We start from the raw sequence: 18,812 nt of genomic DNA, 5'->3' as shown, positions 1-18,812 counted from the left end.
TCCGAGGGCGGCTGCAGGATGCCCACCTCCAACCTGCACCTCGACTCCTGGACACCTGTGTCACCCCCAAACATCTTCCCGAGTGTGTGTGGACCTCAGGAGAGAAAGTGAGGGGCCGAGATGGCCAGAGCCATTGCGGGGGCTGAGGACCATGGTGTAGGACTCGAGGCGGTGCTCTGAGAGGGGCGGCATAGAGGCCCAAAGAGCACACGCAGGGGAGGGGCCTGGGGGGGCCACAGGCACAGACAGACACAGGCCCAACCCTGCTGGCCACCAGCCGTGCGTGCTGCCTGGGGTCGTGCGAGTCCCTACCTGCGCCGGGGGCTGACGAGCTGGCGGGCGGCCCCCTGACCACACTGGACAAGCAGAGGCAGGGATGCAGGTGGACCAGCAGAGAAGAGAAGCAGGCCCTTTATTGGAGAATCTGTCACCGACACGCAGACGCACACAGGCCGTGGCCCCCCACAGCCCAGCCTGGAACCAGCCCAGGGGCCAGAACAGCTGGCACAGGTGACCGTCTACCCACCGGGGGCAGGTGGCTCCTCTTGGGGTCAACCATGGTGCCACCTCTCCTGGCTGGGCTGCCTCGGGGCCCCGGGGAGAAGAGCCAGCCCTCGGGGGATTCCAAGGGCCGAGGGGGCTGAGGGAGGCTCCCCAGACCCACCCCAGCTGTGCCCCTCCCTCACGCTCACCTCTTCTTCCTGCTGGCTGGGCTGTGAACCCCAGGTCACAGGAGCAGGTGCAGGGACCCAGGGCCACACTTTGGGGTTTGGTAAGTATTCACCCTAGCAGCGGCCTCTTGCAGGGGAGCCCTGATGGCCAGTGTGGGAAGGGGCACGGCTGCCAAGTCTGGGGGCCCCTGCAAAGCCCAGAGAGGACGGCGCAGGTAGGAGGGGAGGGGAGGGGTGGGAGGAGTGGACAGGAGTTGCAGCGAAGGCATGTCCCCTGCCCGGGGGGCCCTCTGGTCATCTCTCCCCGCGGGAACAGCGGCTCAGGCCTGGGCCCCCAGGGCACGCACGTGCACGCTGGGCAGGCGGAACCAGGAGGGCGGCAGCCCCTTGCTGGAGCTGTCCTCGTGGAAGCGGATGCGGAGGAAGAAGTCGCCCGTGCAGAGGAACAGAAGGGCCCCAAGGCAGGCTGACTGGCCCGACGGCTGCACCTGAGGGGAGGAGAGGCATCAGCCGGGAGCAGCGGGGACCCCCAGAGCCTCCAGGAGAGCCCTGAACCTAGCTAGATACGGAGGCGGAGGCGGGGGCGGGCACGCCCCCAGGACTTTCTCCCGTGGCCCTCCAGGGCTTCCCTGCTGTGCTGCCCCGGGCGAGTCACTGCACCTCTCTGGGCCTCAGCTCCTATCCTAGGATGGCGCTAATCACACTTCCTTCTCTGGGCCGTTTGGGGGTCAGGGAGCGTGGGGAGCGTTTGGGGCAAAGGCGCCATCTCAACAGGTAAGTGGAGCTTGAGGACAGTGCCTTGTGACCCCATCAGTCCCTCTGGGCCTGCGTGCAGCGACCGCGAGCAGGGAGGAGCCGGCCACGTGGGGCAGGGCAGCGGTGCCAGGGGCACAGAGATCTGACGCTGTCTTGCTGCTCCCCCAGCACACTCATCTCAGCTCCTTAACAACCCTCGGGGCCAGTATCCTCATCCTAGCTCTGGTCCCGGGACTCAGGTACAGAGACGTGAACTTGTCTGAGGTCTCAGGGCGAGTCAGGGGGACGAGGGTCAATGCAGAGAGGCCGCCACGTCTACCAACCCCTAAGTCTGCCACTGGGGGAGGGGTGGGACAGGGGACCGTGACAGGGGGCCACACGCACCTTGTCCAGGTAGAAGGTGCCGGAGCCCACGAAGGAGACGGCATGGCGCAGGTCGTAGGTGTGCACGCCGTTCTGGTGGTCCTGGAAGGGCACCACGCCGAGGGCGAAGGGCCCCACGCTGCGCGGGCTCCGGTTGGTCAGCCTCACCTCCAGGCGCACGGGGTCGCCCACCCGGCAGGCCGCCGCCTCGCGGTCACAGGGCTGTCCGTCCACCAGCACATCTGCGAGGGACATGGGGCACGAGGCTGTCAGGGCACTGCCCAGCCGGCCTCCCTCCCTCCATTCATTCATTCATTCCCCGCTCCTTCACCCACCAAGGCTGCCTCCTGGAAAACAGAGGAAGGGCCCCGGTTCCTGCTCTCCCGACGTGCAGGCCAGTGGAAACAGGTGTCGGGGCCAGAGCTGTATCCCAGGGGGGTCTGTGCCACGCTGGAGAGGCCGAGAGGGCCCCAGGGTCACTGGGGGGTCCTGAAGGGCCTCCTAGCTGCCCCCACCTGGAAGGGCTGAGCTCTGGCCTGGACCCCAGGGGCTCCTGCAGGTGGAGGCCAGCCAGGGTAGGGGCTAAGAACTGGCGGGGACTGTGCACAGGCCGGGGCCGAGGAGCCGTGGCTGGGCCTCCATTGAGTCACCTGCAGACCGCCCCGCCCAGACTGCCGCAGTGAGGGCCGGGGTGGCCCTGGGGCACCACGGAGGCGGGACGCTAGCTGGGGGAAGGTCTGGGAGTCACGGAGCAGGGCGCACGCCCGCCAGGCAGGGAACAGGGAATGGGCGGCAGCAAGGGGGTGGGGTGATGGGGCAGGTAGACCCCCACTCTCCTCAGACCACCAGACATCCCAGCAGGACGGCGGGGTGGGTAGGCTGGGGGACCCACCTTCAAGCATGGGTGCAAGGCACAGGCTGCCATTTGAGAGTGACAAGTGTCCTTAAAAGAGGCAGAAGAGGAGAAAACTGACTCAGAGGGGAGCCCAGAGCCCAGAGGCAGCCCTCAGTCTGTGAAGACAGAGGCAGAGGCTGCAGTGATGCAGCCGCAGCTCCAGGAGCTGGGAGAGGCAGGGGGGATCCTCCCCCAGAGCGCTGCCCACACCTTGAATTCAGACCTCCAGCCTCCAGAACAGTGAGAGTCAGTCAAGCCCTGTTGCCTCGAGGCCCCCAGTTTGTGGTGATTTGCTATGGCAGTGCCGCATGCTGATACGGTCAGTAAGGGTCCTTCCTGACACCAGAAGGTCACCGGCTTGCTGATCCGGCCATGGAGGCCAGGGAAGGGGGTCCTAGACCTGCAGTGGGACTTCACACCACACGGTACTGGCTGTGGGGCTACCGAGCGCCGACCCTGAGCCCTGGCCTCGTCACATCTGCAGGCCCTGGAGTAATGATGTGACAGTGTCACCTGTGTACTTCCTCACGCCTGCTCACCTTGCTGTTTAGGGACTCGTCACGTGTGTCTCAACCTTGACCCCGCCATTACCGGCATCCCGCAGTGGAGGCTAGTCGGGGACAGCCCCTGAGTCACTGCCACTGCTCCTGACACCAGGCAACTGCACGGAAGACCCTCCTGCCCAACAGCTATGGGGCCTCGGTGCCCACGGGAGGAGGCCAGCACCTCACTGGAGTTCCTGGAAGGCACGGCTCTGGAGAGTGGCCAGCACTGGACGGGCCATGCAGACCCTCCCTCCAAGGCAGTAGCACATCCAGGACTCGGAGGGAAAGTGTGTGGTGTGTGTGTGTGTGTGTGTGTGTGTGTGTGTGTGTGTGTGTGTGTGTTGAGAGGTTATATCAGGAACAAGAGACACTGGCTTCTGTCCTGGGCCTGTTTCAAACCTGAAAAGTGGGCATAATGACAGTCCTGGGCCCCAGTGATGCGTGCTGAACAATGAACCCAGCCAGGCAAGTCTGAGCCTCATGTGGAGAGAGCAGGTGTAGGAGAGCCTCGGTTGATGGTTCCATTAAGGGGAAGACAGGATTCTCTGCAAATCAGCGAAGGGTGGCCGGCTCGCTGCACCTCTGCCCCCTGTTCTCCCTTGTAGAGAACCGCGTGGGCCACGGGCACTGGCCTATGGCTCACCTGGTGGTGCCCATTTAACCCTTCCCTGATGCCCAGCTCTACTTGGCCCCTGGGGCAACGAAGAGGGGAAATGAGGCTGTGGACACAGTTCCCAGTGGGACTCTTTCCTTGGCATTCTCTAAATGAGGGGGAGGGGCATGTCCTGAGGTCAGGCCAGGGTGGCAGGGATGGGGGACAGAGCTGGCCCCTGGCTGAGCAGCAGGCCGGGCTGGGATCTTGGCTTTGCCCTAACCCTTCAACCTGGAGGAGAGGCCCTTTGCCGAACTGAGCCTCCTTCACCTCATCTGCAAAACCGGGGTAATGATCCAGAGGCAGACAGAGGACCCAGCCAGGCCTGCCCTGCCCTGGTCTGGGGAGAGCTGCTTGCTTCCTTGTCTGCCTCCCCAGGGAGGAGGGCGACCCTCAAGAGGGGCAGGACCCACCTGTCCTGCTCTCTGATGTGTCTCCAGTCACAGGTGACCGACTGTCATGGTTCATCCGTCCTGGCTTTAGTACTGAAACTTCTGCGTCCCGGGAACCCCTCAGGCACACTGGGACGGTTGGTCACGCCACACCCATGCCTGGCACCCACAGTAAGTGCCTGCCAAACTCACGGCCTTCTGGGCTCAGCAAGCAGCTGCCTCCTCCCACCCTGCCGCTCCGGCACCTCCAGCCTGGGTCCGAGAGCACCAAACCTTCCCACGTCACTCACTGGGGAGAAACAGCAGAGGTCCGTTTTCTCTGAGAATATGACACGCTTCCTGAATTGAAAAGGATGCCAGGGCTGGCCTCTCCTGGGACCCACGGGGTACTGTGCGAGAAATCTAGTGAAAATGCATCTGAGATAACAGTGTTGATGGTGACCGTGATGGCTGTGCTCAGGGCAGGGGTTGTAACTCCACCAGCACTAATGTCCCAGCATACCCCCTTGCTGTAGTGAATTCGGTTCTCTGACTCTGGACCAGGGCAGCTGTGTCCCATGCCGGGGAGAGGGGACCCTTCTCGCGTGGAAGCCCCGCTGAGCAAGGCTTGAAGGAACAGCTGAGACCAGCAAGGAGAAGCCCCAGCTATCCACCAGGGAGTCACAGAACTCACCAGGAAGAAGCAGGGAAGAAATAATTAAACATTTCTCAAAGGCAAGCTGTGTTGGAGCCGTTTCTAAATTGCCCAGAGGAAAGAGAACCACCTCGCGGCACTGCTGGGAGTTCAGCCGCCCTGCTCGTGCAGGGCTCAGCTCGGCTTCCCGCCCACCGTCCCTGGGGGCCACCTGGCCCAGCCCCTCCGCCCTCAGGTGGGGAAGGTGGGCCCCGCGTCCACTCAGTCGCCAGACCGGGGGGGCCCCTGTCAGGGACGGCGGGTTAGCACTCCCTCTGTGTCCGCAGCAGACTGACCAGCTGCAGGGAAGGGGTGGGCACACCAGTCCGAGTGTGTCCCGTGCAGCTGGTGCCTCCCCGCCCCGAGAATTCCTCACAATCACCCAGGAGCCTTCCCGCGGCATCCAGGGTGGGCTCATTAAGACCCCCGTGGGAACCCCAGGTCTGATGTCCGGGTGTGCGGGGTCTAGTTGCTCCCCTTGGCCGCCAGGGTCGGCCCGTCAGGCCGCTGCCACTATGCGCTTCCTGGGGTGGTGACCCCGCTGCCCACCTCCAGGCTGGGGTAGAGGGATTCCTGCTGCTGCGCACTTTTGAGTAGTTTCTCCTTGACTCCTCCCTGCTTGCCCACTCCGAGCCTCAGTTTCCTCACCTTTAGAAGGGCTGATAGGAAAGCCCACCTCAAAGAGATTTTGTGAGAGTTGGAAACGCGCATGCAGAGGGGGCGGGGCACACAGCGGCCGCAGCGGGACGGCTGGATCATTATCACCATTACGCTCACATCCACCCTGGGCAGTGGAGAAGGCGCAGGGCGGGCCAGGTCCCTGACCAGCTCTAATCCCCAGCCGAGGAGGACACTTTGCATTTATATAGCTTCTCCAGGGCCGTTCCTCACCCGCAGGCTGGCCGTGAATGCCGATGGGGAAAGATGACCAGCACGGCGCTGACGCGTTGGTCAGAGAGGACCGAGGCAGCAGGACGAGTCCCTTCAGCCTCTCCTGGCCACTCTGTCCAGGAGGGATGCAGACCCACAGCCAACGTGCAGGTGGGCCACATGGCGACCTGGAATGCCCCAGCCTCCCGGGGAGGCAGGGAGGGGGGTCCCAGCCTGGAAGCCCATCTCCTGACCCCCAGGCTGCTGGGGAGCTGCACACGGGCAACCTCGACCTGGGGGCTCCTCGGGAGCGGTGGGCGGGAGACACAGAACTCTGGCTCTGTGAGGTCCAGCCTTGTCCCCGAGAAGCTCCCGGAACCCTGAGTCTGTGCCACCAGAGGGGGTGGTGTGGTAGACAGAATGACACCCCCAAAGATGTCCACCTCCTAATACCTGGATCCCGTGCAGCGTGTTCCCGCACACGTTAAAGGGACTCTGCAGGTGACATTCAGTTAAGGACCTTGAGACGGCAAGTATCTTGGAGTATATGGGTGGGCCCAATGTCGTCACAAAGGTCCTTAGAAGGGCAAGAGGGGGCAGGAGAGAGCCTGGAAGGCTGTGTGTCCATGGCGGCGGAGGGAGGCTGGGAGTTGCTGCACGGCCGGCTTTGAAGGCAGGACGGGGCCAAGGGGTGCAGGCGTCCCTGGAGCCCAGAAGGCGGGAACCGGGGTCTCCCCAGCCCCCAGCCTGCCGCCACCTCTTAGACTGGCCTACAGGACCGCGGGGCAGCGGCTCGCGTTGTTGTTCTCAACCACTAGGTTGGCGCTCGCTTGTTAGAGTGGCTGCCACTCAGCGACCAAAGGGCTGCCGCCGCCTCCCAGGCCCAAGGGGAGGGCGGGCAGAGCCTGGCCTGGAGCCTGAACTCTGCCTGTGCCCCTCATCTGGAAACGCAGCGAGTGTCACATTCTCTGTGCAAAGTGCCAAAGGGAAGTGCTCAAAGGTTCGGTTCGTTTCTGCCCGACCTGCCCCCATGCCCCCAACTCTGAAACCCGAGGCCAAGGCCACAGCACTCGTTATCTTAACGAGTGTCTGTGGAACATCCTGGATGTGGCCCTGCCCTCAAGCAGCTCCAGGTGGGAGGGACTCCTGGACAGGAAAGGTGGCCACCCTGCAGGACCGAGCAGGAGGGGCTCAGGACCCAGTGAGGGCCGCAGCCGGGCACCGGCTCCTCTGGGCAGCCCTGACCTCCTCGCCCAGGTGTCCAGCGGGGTCTCACCCTTAACTTGGCCCAAACAAAACTCTCCCACTTTCTCCCGGAAACCCCGCCTCCCCAGGGTCTTCCGTACAGATGTGGCCCTGCCCGGCAGGCCTGCCTGGCGCCGGGAGGTCACGCCGAGGTGTTCCCCGGGCACCCACACCCAGGCCATCCCCATCTCCGCCCCGACCCACTCTATCTTAGCCCAGGCCAGCTCCCCACACGGAAGCCAACGGTTCACAGTGGCGTGAACCACGGTTTCACCTTGTCACGTCCTCGCTCGCCCCTTGCCCGGTCCCAGAATAAAAGGGAGTTTTGATCACATTACGGCCACTGACCCTGGTCTCCAGGGCCCTGCACGGCCCTGAGCCAGGTTCCCCCATCCCCGCGCTCCTACCATGTTGCCTCCCTCCTCCCTGTTCCGCCAGCAGGCCCAGCACATCCCTGCCCCAGGGCCTTTGCACCTGCTGTTCGCACCACCTTGGCCCTCTCCTCAGGGATGCTGCCTCTGACCACACAGTGAAGAGCCTTCCTGCCCCGTCACTCTTCCACTCTCTTCATTTTCTCGTGACCCTCAACATCTTATCTGAAGTTCTTCTTTACCCATTTGTTTGTTAACCATCGTGTGTCTCTCTCTCCTCGCCCCAACACCCGGGCCAGGCAGGCACTCCTCTTCTGGTTCATATTTGTTGAGTGAATGAGTGGATGAATGAAAGAGTAGGTGAGTGGGCTTTGGGGCAGGGGTACCTGGGCTCAAATCCCGGACGTGCCCTGCCCCCTTCGGGCCCCCTGGGACTTGAGGGGACTGGGCCACGTCCCCGAAGCACCCCTGCAGAGAGGACGTTAGGACCAAGCTGCCACTGCCGGGCTCTGGTCCTGACTCGCAGACCCGGCTTTTGTGGAGGAGATTATTTATGCGGGAGAATCTCATATCGTAAGAAATCTCCGGGGAGCCGATTAGTCTCTTCCCTCAAAGCGTTAAATTGGGCCACAGTCCATCTTCTCCCGCCGCCCCCGGCCCTGCTTCTCCTTCACTTTTAATACCAGCCAGAGTCACGGACTTAATTTTATCTGGCCCAGAACGGCTCCTGAAACGGCTGCCACGTTTATGCTATAGCACGTTGACAAGCTCTGGCAGGAGCCCATGCTATAAATAGAAGGCACGACGAGGGAAGGGCCTGCAGGGCCCAGGCTGGCGAGGAAGGCACTAGGGGGAAGGCGGCCGGCGGTGCCAGCCTGCGCTCTGGCCAAGGGCAGCCACCGTGCGGACAGCGGGCGGGGGTTCACGCAGTGAGAGTGTGCTGAGAACGGGGCGGTGCCCGCACCCCAAGGCGCCACCAGGTCAGGCGGGTCTTCCGTTGCTCACTCCCTCCCCCCCACCCTCTCCGGTGCCCCACACAGGCCAAGCCCCTCCCCCCCCCTCACGTGCTCCTGGAGGGCAGAGAGAACAGGGGAGGCTTTAGCGGGTTTTGAGCAGGGAGGCTGAGGTCCGGGAAGTGATGGGGCTGCCGGGGCCCGGGGCCTCTGGCCCGCCCCGGACGCTGCCCCGACAGAGTGCCCGTCGTCCAGGGCTTGGCATCGGCATGGCGGCTGGAGTCCTGCTTCTGGAGGGGGCGGCTCTGTCCTCCAGCCTAGGTCTCCCCTCTTGCCCCAGGAGGGGCTGCAACAGCTCCGCTTTCCCATGGGGGCCGGTTTAGACCCCCGCCTGGCCTCGCCAAATGCCGCCCCTACTGCACGCCGTGCCTGGAGGGGGCCGGCCTTTCTTGGTGCCCAGGACACAGGCAGACACCGCCCTTGGGACCTGCCAACCTCTCATGCCCATTGCACTCCAGAGGGTTCCGGGCCCACGTAAGCCCAGGAGGAGGTGGAGAGCGCAGTGGAAGGGGCCCGGCATGGCCCTCTGCACCCAGGTGCCCCCCTCGCCCTCCCCCGCGGGCACCAGCCCCCTGAGCTTCTCACTGTTATTAGTCTTGTGGGTGACAGGAGCTCCCAGTGGCACCCTGGACACTGTTCTAAGGCTTCACAGGCACCGCCTCACGCAGTCCTCAGACCAACCCCATCAGACTGGTGCTGTCACTGCACCACTTTACAGGTGAACCTACCCCGGTGTGGAGAGGCTCGCAGCCGGCCCGAGGCGCCCAGCTAAGCGCCCAGCTCCCACTTGAACTCTGGGCACAGGGGCTGGCGTTATTTTTTAAAAAGCTTTACCGGGATTTAGTTCACAAACCACACAGCTCACCTACTAAAGTGTACAATTCCATGGCTTTTCATAGATTCCCAGATCTGTGCAACCATCACTACGGGCAATGTGAGGGCATTTTCATCACGTCAAAAAGAAACCCCATACGCCTTCACCATCCCTGCCTCTCTCCCCGTCCCCCAGCCCTGAACAGCCATGAATCGAGTTTCTAGCTCTCCAGACGCACCAGATCTGGACTTTCACATGAGTACCATCATATATATTTGGCCTTTAAGGACTGGCTTCCCTCCCTGAGCATGACGCTGTCAAGGTTCTGCCCTGTGGGAGCCTGCACTTCCCTCCTCTTCACGCTGGAGTGATGTTCCGTCGTGTGGCCACACCACAGCTTGTCTTCATTTGTGGATGGGCCCTCGGGTGCTTCCACCCTTGTCTGTCGTAAGCAATGCTGCTGTGGACACTCCAGGACAAGTGTCTGTACGGACTCAGGTTTTCACTTCTCGAGGACACACACCTCAGGGCAGAACTGCCGGGTCGTGTGGGTCTGCGTCTGACCTGCTGAGGAACCCCCAGGCTGTGTTCTGAAGCAGCTGCGTTATCTCACAGCCCTACTCGCAGCGTTCAGGTTCTCCACGTCCCTCCCAGCGCTTGTAGCGCCTGCCTTGCTCTGTCCCCGCCATCCTATTGCGGGTGCGGTAGCGTCTCCCTGCTGTGCCCACGCCCGGCCAGGCAGCTGCGGCCCTCAGCGCCCCACAGGGTGGACGTGCGCCTCTGCCTGCCGGGACAGGAGTCTGCAAAGGCCCTCCTGTCCGGTCTTCTTTACTCATCTATCCCTCGCTGAGAACCTTCTGGAATCCCAAGCCCTTAACCCCACTCGTCCTCCTGGAGACTGCGGCTGGGCAGAGGGCTGGGGCATAGTGTGGGCTCCTCTCCCCTCGTGCACGGCAGAGAATAGGGGGCTGGAGAGTCTGAGGCCAGCAGAGAGCATCAGGACCCAGACTTCAGAGGCGCAGGTGGGAGCAGGGCCTCTGGGGCCAAGACGAGGGCCGGGTAGAGAGCGGAGCCTGAGGACGAGCAGGTCACGGATGGGCCAGTGGTCAGGCCGGCCCTGCGGCGTCCACGGTCTGGTCCACGGAGTGGGAGGGCGTGAAGGTCAGGGGCGGGCAGACGGTCCTGGCACTTGGGAGACACTTGCCAAATGGCTGTGGACAGCCCAGCGGTTCTAAACCACTGTGGACTTTTCAAAAGGGACCTGCCTGGCGGATCCCGGGAGTCTGGCCTCCTAGGTCAATTCTGACGTGTGCGTGTCCCGGGCCACGGTCTCGCTCTGAGAGGCGATGGAAGATGGGTGCGGTGGGACCTTGGGCGGAGCCTGCACAGCACAGTTCCCTTGGGGGCTGAAGGAAACACACAAAAAATCAGCAGCCCCCCCGCCCCAGCCAAGGTCACGCGCAAGTCACTTTTCAGTGGCAAAGAGGGGTGAGTCGTGGACGGCCTGCTCACTGCTTCTTTAGGACACAGCTCCCAGGGCCGGCAGTGGAAGGCTTCTTCTTCCCCGGAGCCCAGACCCCCAGCAAGGACACCCTCCCGGCCTCAGCCCAGAGCTCCACCTTCCTTGTCTTTCATTTCTTTGATAAAACTGGTCGACTAAGCAGACTTTGGGTCTAATTTTGGACAAAACATTTTAAAGACTTGGGAACAATGCAGTAGGAATTAATGAGGTGAAGACTCCAAAACTGCTGGAGTGAGTCAAGTTTTCGAGGCTCTACCAAGCCTGCTTCAGCTAAAGCACATTTAAATTTCAAATTTCACAAGACACACATTTTTCTAGTTGACATAAATCTTGGGTGGGCCTAAATTTTAGAGCCAAATTTGATTCAGGCGAGGCTAGGTTCGGGAATTTATCAAGGAGCTTTGTCACCCTTTAAATGAAGCAAAAAAGAAGCTCAAGTGGGAACAAAATACAACAGCTGAGGCTCGGGGATGCGGAGGAGAACCAAGGCCTGGGGCCCTGTCCCGGTGGTGCTGCCCACTCCCCCCAGCGCTGGCTGTGCTCTGGGAGAAGGCACAGGCAGGTCCCGCAGAAAACCCTGTAATTCCCGACTAGCCAGTAAAAAGTGGTGAACTTTCTCTAATGCCAACGTAGCTAGTCGCTAGGTACGCAACCAAGGCGGCAGGTTTTCCCTCGCTACCGACGAGAGCCAAGTAACTTACCTTTTCTCTGTGGCTGTTAGGGAGCTCAGAGCCAAGAGTGTACCAACCTAAGGCACCACGTGGGCCCTCAGCAGCCGTATTTCAGTCTACACACACAGGCGCACACACACGCACGCACACACGGACTCTCCTGCATGCCCACTCCTCCAAGTCTTGACCAACTGTGCCAAATATGGTTTCCCTTAGTCCAAATGTTTCAAATCTTATTTTGCTACTTTATTGACAGAGAGTTTGCAAAAGAGGTCAGGAGCACGGAGATGCCCCGGAGGTGGGAGTGACGGTGTTCTGGGCAAGGGTGTTACACGCAAAGAGGCAGTGGGCATCTGGGGAGGTGGCATCAAGCCCCACAGCCGCCTCCCGCCTCCCCCCACCTTCCGAGCCTCCCGCACTGTGGGGAAGGGGGTCTTTCTGTCGGCTGCGCTGGCTCAGGCTGGGGTACACGAGCGGAGAGTGACGGGCCGGGAGAAGGGCTGTTCCCGAGAGCTCGGCTCGGCTGCGCAGGCTCCACCGGGTCCCGGGCCGGGCGCTCGTCAAGGTGGGCACTGCACAACGCCTGAGCCCTGCTCTCAATGTGCTAAACGGCGCGCATTTTTAACAGTTACTGAGGTAGATAATTAGTTCATAAGCCAGGATGCCTCTTCCCCAGCATCCGGGGAGGGAGAACACGCAAGACACACACGTGTAATTACCCTCAAGTCGAGAACAGCTCCTGAGGAGCCGTTTGTCTCTCTTGGGTAAATAATTTACTTTTACAACTTTTCATTAAAGATTTAAGGGAATTAGATTAAAATGAAGGAGAGCTGGAGTTGGAGGGGAGATGCGTGTGGCTTGGAGCTCACTCGTGGAATGTCCTCTGGCTTCCCGGGCACGTCCACCCGGGTGCCAGCACCTGTGGGGCGGGCGGGGACCAGGCCGGTGGAGGGGAGCCCCCGGCGGCTGCATCCCGTGGCCCTGTGGACTGTGCAAACCTGCTTCAACGACGCAGGGAGGGACACACACGGCCAACACCACCCACCAGGTCAGGGGTCCCCCCGCCCACGGTCGCCCTGGTTCTCGGGCCAGGCGAGCAGGGTGGCGGAGCTCAGACCAAGTCCAGGTTCCGGAAGAGCCCCTTGAGAAACCGGAGCCTCTGCTTCCTCACCTGCAAGGGGGTGATGCAGCCAGAGGGCTGGTGTGCAGAGCCGGGGCAGAGAAGTGCCCGACAAACGCGAGGGCTCACGACGGGGACCAGAGGCAGTGGTGCAGGCGGAGCTACAAGGTCGGTTCAGTTTGAAAAGACTGAGTTTGGGGCGGCCACATTCGAACCCGGGTCTCGCCTGAGGGTTCCGTACTGGAGGCCGCCCTCTGCTGTCCTCTCCTTAGCAGTGTCCCCCTGCCCCAGGTCTCAAGGTCCCTCCACCCGGGGGGCCCGCCCTGCTCTTCCCTCATGGAACACTTGAACTTGGAAGGTTCTGGTGGCAGCTGGCCGCGTGTTCACCAGACCATTCCCTTGCCTCCTGGGCACACAGCCAGAGTGCAGTGCCCGCAGTGCTGAGGCGTGAACACGGGACTGAGTCCCGGCCAGTGGACAGCAGCGGGGAAAATGACACCTCCCAGAGCTGGCCCCCACACACATCCCTCCTACAATCCCCCATCTGCCTGCTGACAGAGCTAAAGGAGCTGAGAAGGGTCCGGGGGAAGCCGCGGGATAAGGGAAGCTCTGGGATGGGCAGGGTCCCAGGGTGAGCGGGGCCAGGGTCCCCCAGTGGGCTCCAGACAGGCCCCACCACCACCACCACAAGAACATAAAGTAAGGCTGCTGTGTTGGGCCCCTGAAACTTGGGGCTGTTTGTTAGGGCATTTAGCTATGATGTTTACTGGCCTCCAGGGCTCGTCTCTCCAAACTGCTCCCTTTCAGAAGCGACACTGGAACCCGGTGCGGAGCTGACGTGCTCAGGACCATGGTGTGAATCAGCGGTCGCGTGGGCACTGGAGCCCGGGTGCCCTTCCCTTCCCAAAGGGACCGGAACTGCTTTTGCACGGGGAGCACCGTGCTTAGTGGAGACAATGCCTCTCTTAGGCCCTCTGCTTCAACCTTCTCTTTTTGGACAAGCACTTCAGACAACTGAAGATAAACCAGGAAAAAACGGAAGAATGAAAGCTGTGCCTGCTGGCTGGTAGCATTATGCAAAGACATCATTCTGAGAACAGCAGAGAATTTGAAATGACTTCTCTGTCTCCGAGCGGTGTCCCTACGTTTTCAATCTCTCCGTTTTCCTCTTCACTCAGGACTTTCTAAATAAAGATTGCTGGCCCCCAGGCAGCCCCTCCGCCGCTCCTGTGGCTCTGCGTCCAGGCAGGTCCTCACCACACAAGGCTGTCCTAGCCCCAGACCTTCTCACCCACAGGGTCAGATCACACGCTGGCACTGTTGGCACCAGGAGGATATGCAGGAACCTAAGGACCCTCCTTTCCCTAGATAAGGAAGCTGAGGGCCGGAGGGGAAGGAGCATGGGAGGCCCTAGCGGACACGCGAAGGGTCCGTGCAGTTGGTTTCATGCCGCTGGACCTTTGCACAGGCGGCTCATTGCCTGGGCCTGGGAGCCTGCCCTGTCCGCCTGTCCAGCTCAGCCTCCCCTCCCTGGTGCCTCAGGGGCTGCACTCGGCATCCTGCATTTACCTGCGGTCCTGCCACCACCACGGACTTGGGAAGGCAGGACATGGGCACTCCTCCCTCCATCCCCTGGTGCCCAGCAGGGCCTGAGTACCTGGGGCAGCCCCCAGGATTTGCAGACCTTCTGCTGACCGGTAGTGGGGCCAGGCCTAGGAGCCAGGTCTCTGGACTCCGGGGTCTGTCCAGGCAGGGAGACAGCCAAGGAGATGAAAAAGCGTTTCCAGAGAGAAAATGTAAAAGGATGTCGATATAGGATTGGTGCCCTCGACTGCTCCTCCAGAGTTTTCTAGACCGAATTGAAGGCCATCCGCCTCTCTCCTCTGCTCACTCCTCCCCAGCACCCTGTGACACCCCTCCCTCCATCCATCACCCGCTCACAGCCACACACAATGCCCCTCACACTCTCTGCCTTGCCAGCTCCTCTAGGCCTTTCCAAAACTCAGCTCGAGCAGCACCTCCTCCAGGAAGACTTCCTGAATCATACCCAGCCCCACACAAGCCCCCTGTCATATCATGTACAGCCTCATGCCGGAATTTTCCGTTGACAAAATGTCTCCCTGATTGAGGCGAGCTCTTCTGAGGGCAGGGCTCAGGGTTCACTCACTGAACTAACCGACGAATGAACAGGGCCCGACTATGGCTTGCTGTGTGACCTTAGGGAAATCACTTAACTTCTCTGAGCCTCTGCTTTCCCATCTATAACTCGAGAGGAACGAGCTGGATGATTTCAGAACAGGCTACTACTTCATGGTGCGCGTGCTTGGGCTCAGCCCTCTAAGTCCATACTCACACTGCTCTTTCTACTGATCCAAGGTGGCACGTTGGCTCCGTCGGCGTCTGGACACCGTGCCAGGACCGTCCCCTCACCCCGCCACACACAGCCCAGGGCCTGACACCTGCCTGGTGCTCGGTCAACGTTTACCACGTCAAACAGACTCTTCAAGCGGTGGCAGCTGAAGCTTCCCGTAGACGTGGAGCAGCCAGAGCAACTCAGATCACTCAGGAAGGGCACGGGCCACGAGAGAAGCTTCCGAGCGGCCCACGCGCCCGAACCACGCACCCCAGAGCAACTCAGATCACTCAGGAAGGGCACGGGCCACGAGAGAAGCTTCCGAGCGGCCCACGCGCCCGAACCACGCACCCCAGAGCAACTCAGATCACTCAGGAAGGGTACCGGCCACGAGAGAAGCTTCCGAGCGGCCCACACGCCCGAACCACGGGAGCCGGGTAGCTGGACAAACAGGCTGGTGATGAGCCCGCTGCCCTGCACTTAACTGGGGTCACTCCCGGCCATGAGAAAGGGCACCCTTCGAGCCCCCGGGGGGCACTGCCCTGCCGAGACTTTGCCGCTGGCCCTTTGGAAGGTGGGCTAGAGGCTCGTGAGGATGCAGTAAGGGGGCCCCTCACGGCCCCTCTGCCCTGGGCGAGCACCGCGCAGCAGGCCCCACGGTGATGCTCACGGCACGGGGTAGGGGTGGGGCGGAGGCCCGCACAAACCCAGGACGGAGTGAGGAGCGGCCCCCGCTGCACCCACCCTGGGTGCAGGGTGTCGGATGCGGGAGGGCGGCGTCAGAGCAGAGCGGCCTCAGGGAAATGGGCCCCGGCTGTCCGTGCGGTGCGGGCTGTGCGCTGCGCCCGCAGACCCTCACCAGAGGTGACCCTGCTGAATGAGACCCCCGCCTGGGCTTCTCTGACGGGGGCTTGAGCGTCGCAGAGGCTCCAGGGGGCCCGACCCACACGAGAGTCCAGACTGTCCCGGACTCAGGCGGGCTCCCTGCAAACGAGTGTGGACGGAGCAGCTCCTGGAGGACCGCCTCCCCAGGGCCCGTGCCAGCGCCCGTGTGCTGCCCTCTGTGCTGATCTCTACCTGAGCTGCCCCTGGCACGGGGGACGGGTGCCCTCGTGCCACTGCCTTTGCATTGGCTGGGTCCTCTGTTTGCAGAGGAAGAGCTCGGGGCCAGGCAGCAGCCCTGCACCGCACGGTGAGTGTGAAAGGCGCCGGGGCGGTGCCGGGCACAGGCTGAGGGGCTGTCTGGGCAGCCCTGAGCCAGAAAAGAAGGCCCTTGCCCAGGGCCCTGCAGCTGGCTTGTGGCCTTCTGCTCTTGGGGACGGGCCTCTTGCCTCTCTGCAAGGACTGGTGGCTTCTCTAAATGTACTTTCCAGCCCGAGAGGGCCAGATCGAGGAGCCCTGGGATGAGTCCCCAGGGGCCACTCAAACCACACCTGTCACCCAGGTGCCTGTCCCCTGCAACCCTCGGGCAGTGTGCCCCGGGGGGGGCCCTGTCCTAACACACGAGGTGGCTGCTGTGTGTCACGCACTCCTGTCCTCCCAACCGACACAGTGCCAGCGAGAGAGAGCACTGACCCCAGAGCAAGCACGGAGAATCCTTTCAGGTCGACCTGGCTTCCCTAACTGAGCCTCCTGCAGAGACATCAAGACTGCCCCAGCTGTCCCTCGTCCTGTGTACAGATGACACACCCGAGGCAGGTGCAGGTTTGGGGGGAACGCTCAGGAGGAAAGATGCACCGCGAGGGCCCAGGACTGGAGTTGGCACGAGGCGGGGAGGCTGGCTGACGGGGCCCTGGGGACGGGGGGCTGCCAGGCCACTAACTCGTGGGGCCCTCACCCAGCCTCAGTCTCTCACCTGTAAGATGAGACGGTGATGCCTGCCCGGCAGGGATGCTGAAAGGTAGAAGGCGCAAGAGCGCTGCAATGTCCCTTGTGAGTGCGCTGTGCCGTGAGCTCGGGTGGCACACCCTCCGGGAAGCCCTCAGCTACGCCTGTACCCAGCCCGGAGCCCCCTGCGCTGTCACTGCCTGTCCCTGCTGCTCCCCCCCATGCGCTGGGAGCCCAGAGGGCAGGGGCTGAGGTCTATCTGTGTCTTGCCCGGTGGGTGTCTGTGAATGAATAGTGCGCGGGGTGAGCGGCGGTGGCCCCTTCTGTAGCGACACTGGGCCTTCCAGCTCCCAGTGACCCCGGGCACCCGCAGCGCCAGCACTGTGAACTCCCCTCCCCTGAGCACCTCCCACGCGCCTGCACTGTTCTCGGTGCTTGGCGCGCACGGGCCCGTTCCTCCTCCCCAGGGCCCTATGACAAAGGGTGTTACTGTCCCCACTTTGTGGACAAGGTACACAGAGCTCAGGTCCTTGCCTAGGCTGGATTTGGCTGCAGAGCTCACACTCTTAACTGCTTCCTTCCACACGAGTTCCTTTGTCCCCTGCAGTAGTAGCAAGTGACATCGGCAGGATGGATGACCCCAGCGGACACGGAGAAACCAAGTGCAGCTCCAGCACGAGGGACAAGGGCCCCTGCCGCTCCACCAGGCAGCCCGGCCAGGTCGCTGCCTGCTCGCGGGTTGCAGAAGGCCGAGTGCGAGGGGCGGAGCCTCCTGAGGAAGCCTGCCCTGCTGCCCGCAGAGCCGATCCACGTGCCCTTTGAAACAAGCCCAGCCCGGCCCAGCCCAGGGGAAGGTTAAGGGCAGCCCACCCAGTCGGCCTACCTGGCTGCACATCTGAATCTCTGGCCCGATTCTGTCAGATGTTCGATGGAAATCACAGTGGAGTCCTCAGCCCTGAAGTGACCAGTAGCCAGAACTGGACAGAATACATCCCTGCGAGGGTCCAGGGGCCAGGGATGCTCAGGGGCCAAGCCCGTAGCACCCGACATGGACCTCTGCCTTGGCTCTCAGATAAACCTGGCCCTTCCGGAAACCACGTCTCCCGTAAGCATCCATGCTTCAGGTACCAGGGCCATGCCCCGGCCCTGACTCATTTCTCTGTCTCTGCACACTGCCCGCCTGCTTCCAACCCTAGCTTGTAACCACTGGCAACAGGGGCAGGCTCCCCCGTTCCACTTACTCAAGTTGGCGATGTTGGCTTCGTGGCAAAGGGTGGTGCCCACAGTTCCTAATCTGCCCCCCTATCTGGGCCCCCGTGCCCCAGCCTCGGAACAGGGATCTAGATACTTCGTCTTCTGCGGCCACAAACTCAACCAACACTGGACTACACATCACCCACCCAACATCCATCCGTGTGTCTATCTACCCACGTACTCACCTGTCCATCCATCCACGCATCTCCCATCCGCCACCTGCCCATCCTTCCGCCAACCCCTGCCCCCCTCCCTCCCTCTATTCGCTTTCCATACAGTTTCTCCATTTTGCCTTTTCCCACTTTGCTAATTTGCCCTGTTCCTCCTTCGTGGTGGGACAGCCCCGGTGCCTGCGGACTTCTCGGTCAGCCTTGGAGGCCTAAACCCACGAAGTCTTCACCGCAAGCGTCTTCCATTCCTTCCAGATTTCCCCACACTTCCTGGGGGCCTTGACCAAACCTTCACTCAGCTGCCGGAGTTAAACAGGCCATCTGAAATGGTACCTCTGCCATTTATGAGCTGTTTGCCCCTTGGCAACCCACTTACTTCGTGAGCCCCAGAATCCTCACTTGGAATATAGACTATGGTGACTGAAGATTAAAGGACGCGGATACGTAAAGGGCCCGCCCTCGGCACATGGGGGAGTCAGACAACATCAGCCCCCTTTCCTCGCGCTGCGTTATGGCTTATAGGACGGCTCCTTGGAGGCCGGTCCATCTCCTCGGCTGGAGCACAATCATATGGTTTGCATGTCCCAACCCCATCTCCTGGCGCTTAGTAGGAATTCAGGAAATACTTGCTGCAT

General features: G+C 61.9%; 1 protein-coding gene across 2 annotated transcripts in view; it reads right to left on the bottom strand.

The window, feature by feature from the left end:
- Nucleotides 1-395: 395 nt before the first annotated feature.
- The window catches only part of TRAPPC9 (trafficking protein particle complex 9), a 514,318-nt gene continuing 495,901 nt past the window's right edge, over nucleotides 396-18,812 (bottom strand). For both annotated transcript variants that reach the window (XM_029223132.1, XM_029223133.1), the window contains 2 exons: nucleotides 1,812-2,032; nucleotides 396-1,159 (listed from right to left, as the gene is read on the bottom strand). In XM_029223132.1, the coding sequence (XP_029078965.1) occupies nucleotides 992-1,159; nucleotides 1,812-2,032 (389 nt within the window). In that variant the 3' untranslated portion in view covers nucleotides 396-991. The remainder of the gene's footprint in view (nucleotides 1,160-1,811; nucleotides 2,033-18,812) is intronic.

Source organism: Monodon monoceros, unplaced genomic scaffold, assembly GCF_005190385.1.
Source record: "Monodon monoceros isolate NGI ecotype Baffin Bay Population unplaced genomic scaffold, NGI_Narwhal_1 Super_Scaffold_14, whole genome shotgun sequence".
Lineage (NCBI taxonomy): Eukaryota > Metazoa > Chordata > Mammalia > Artiodactyla > Monodontidae > Monodon > Monodon monoceros.
This window is presented reverse-complemented; position numbering and strand designations above follow the sequence as displayed.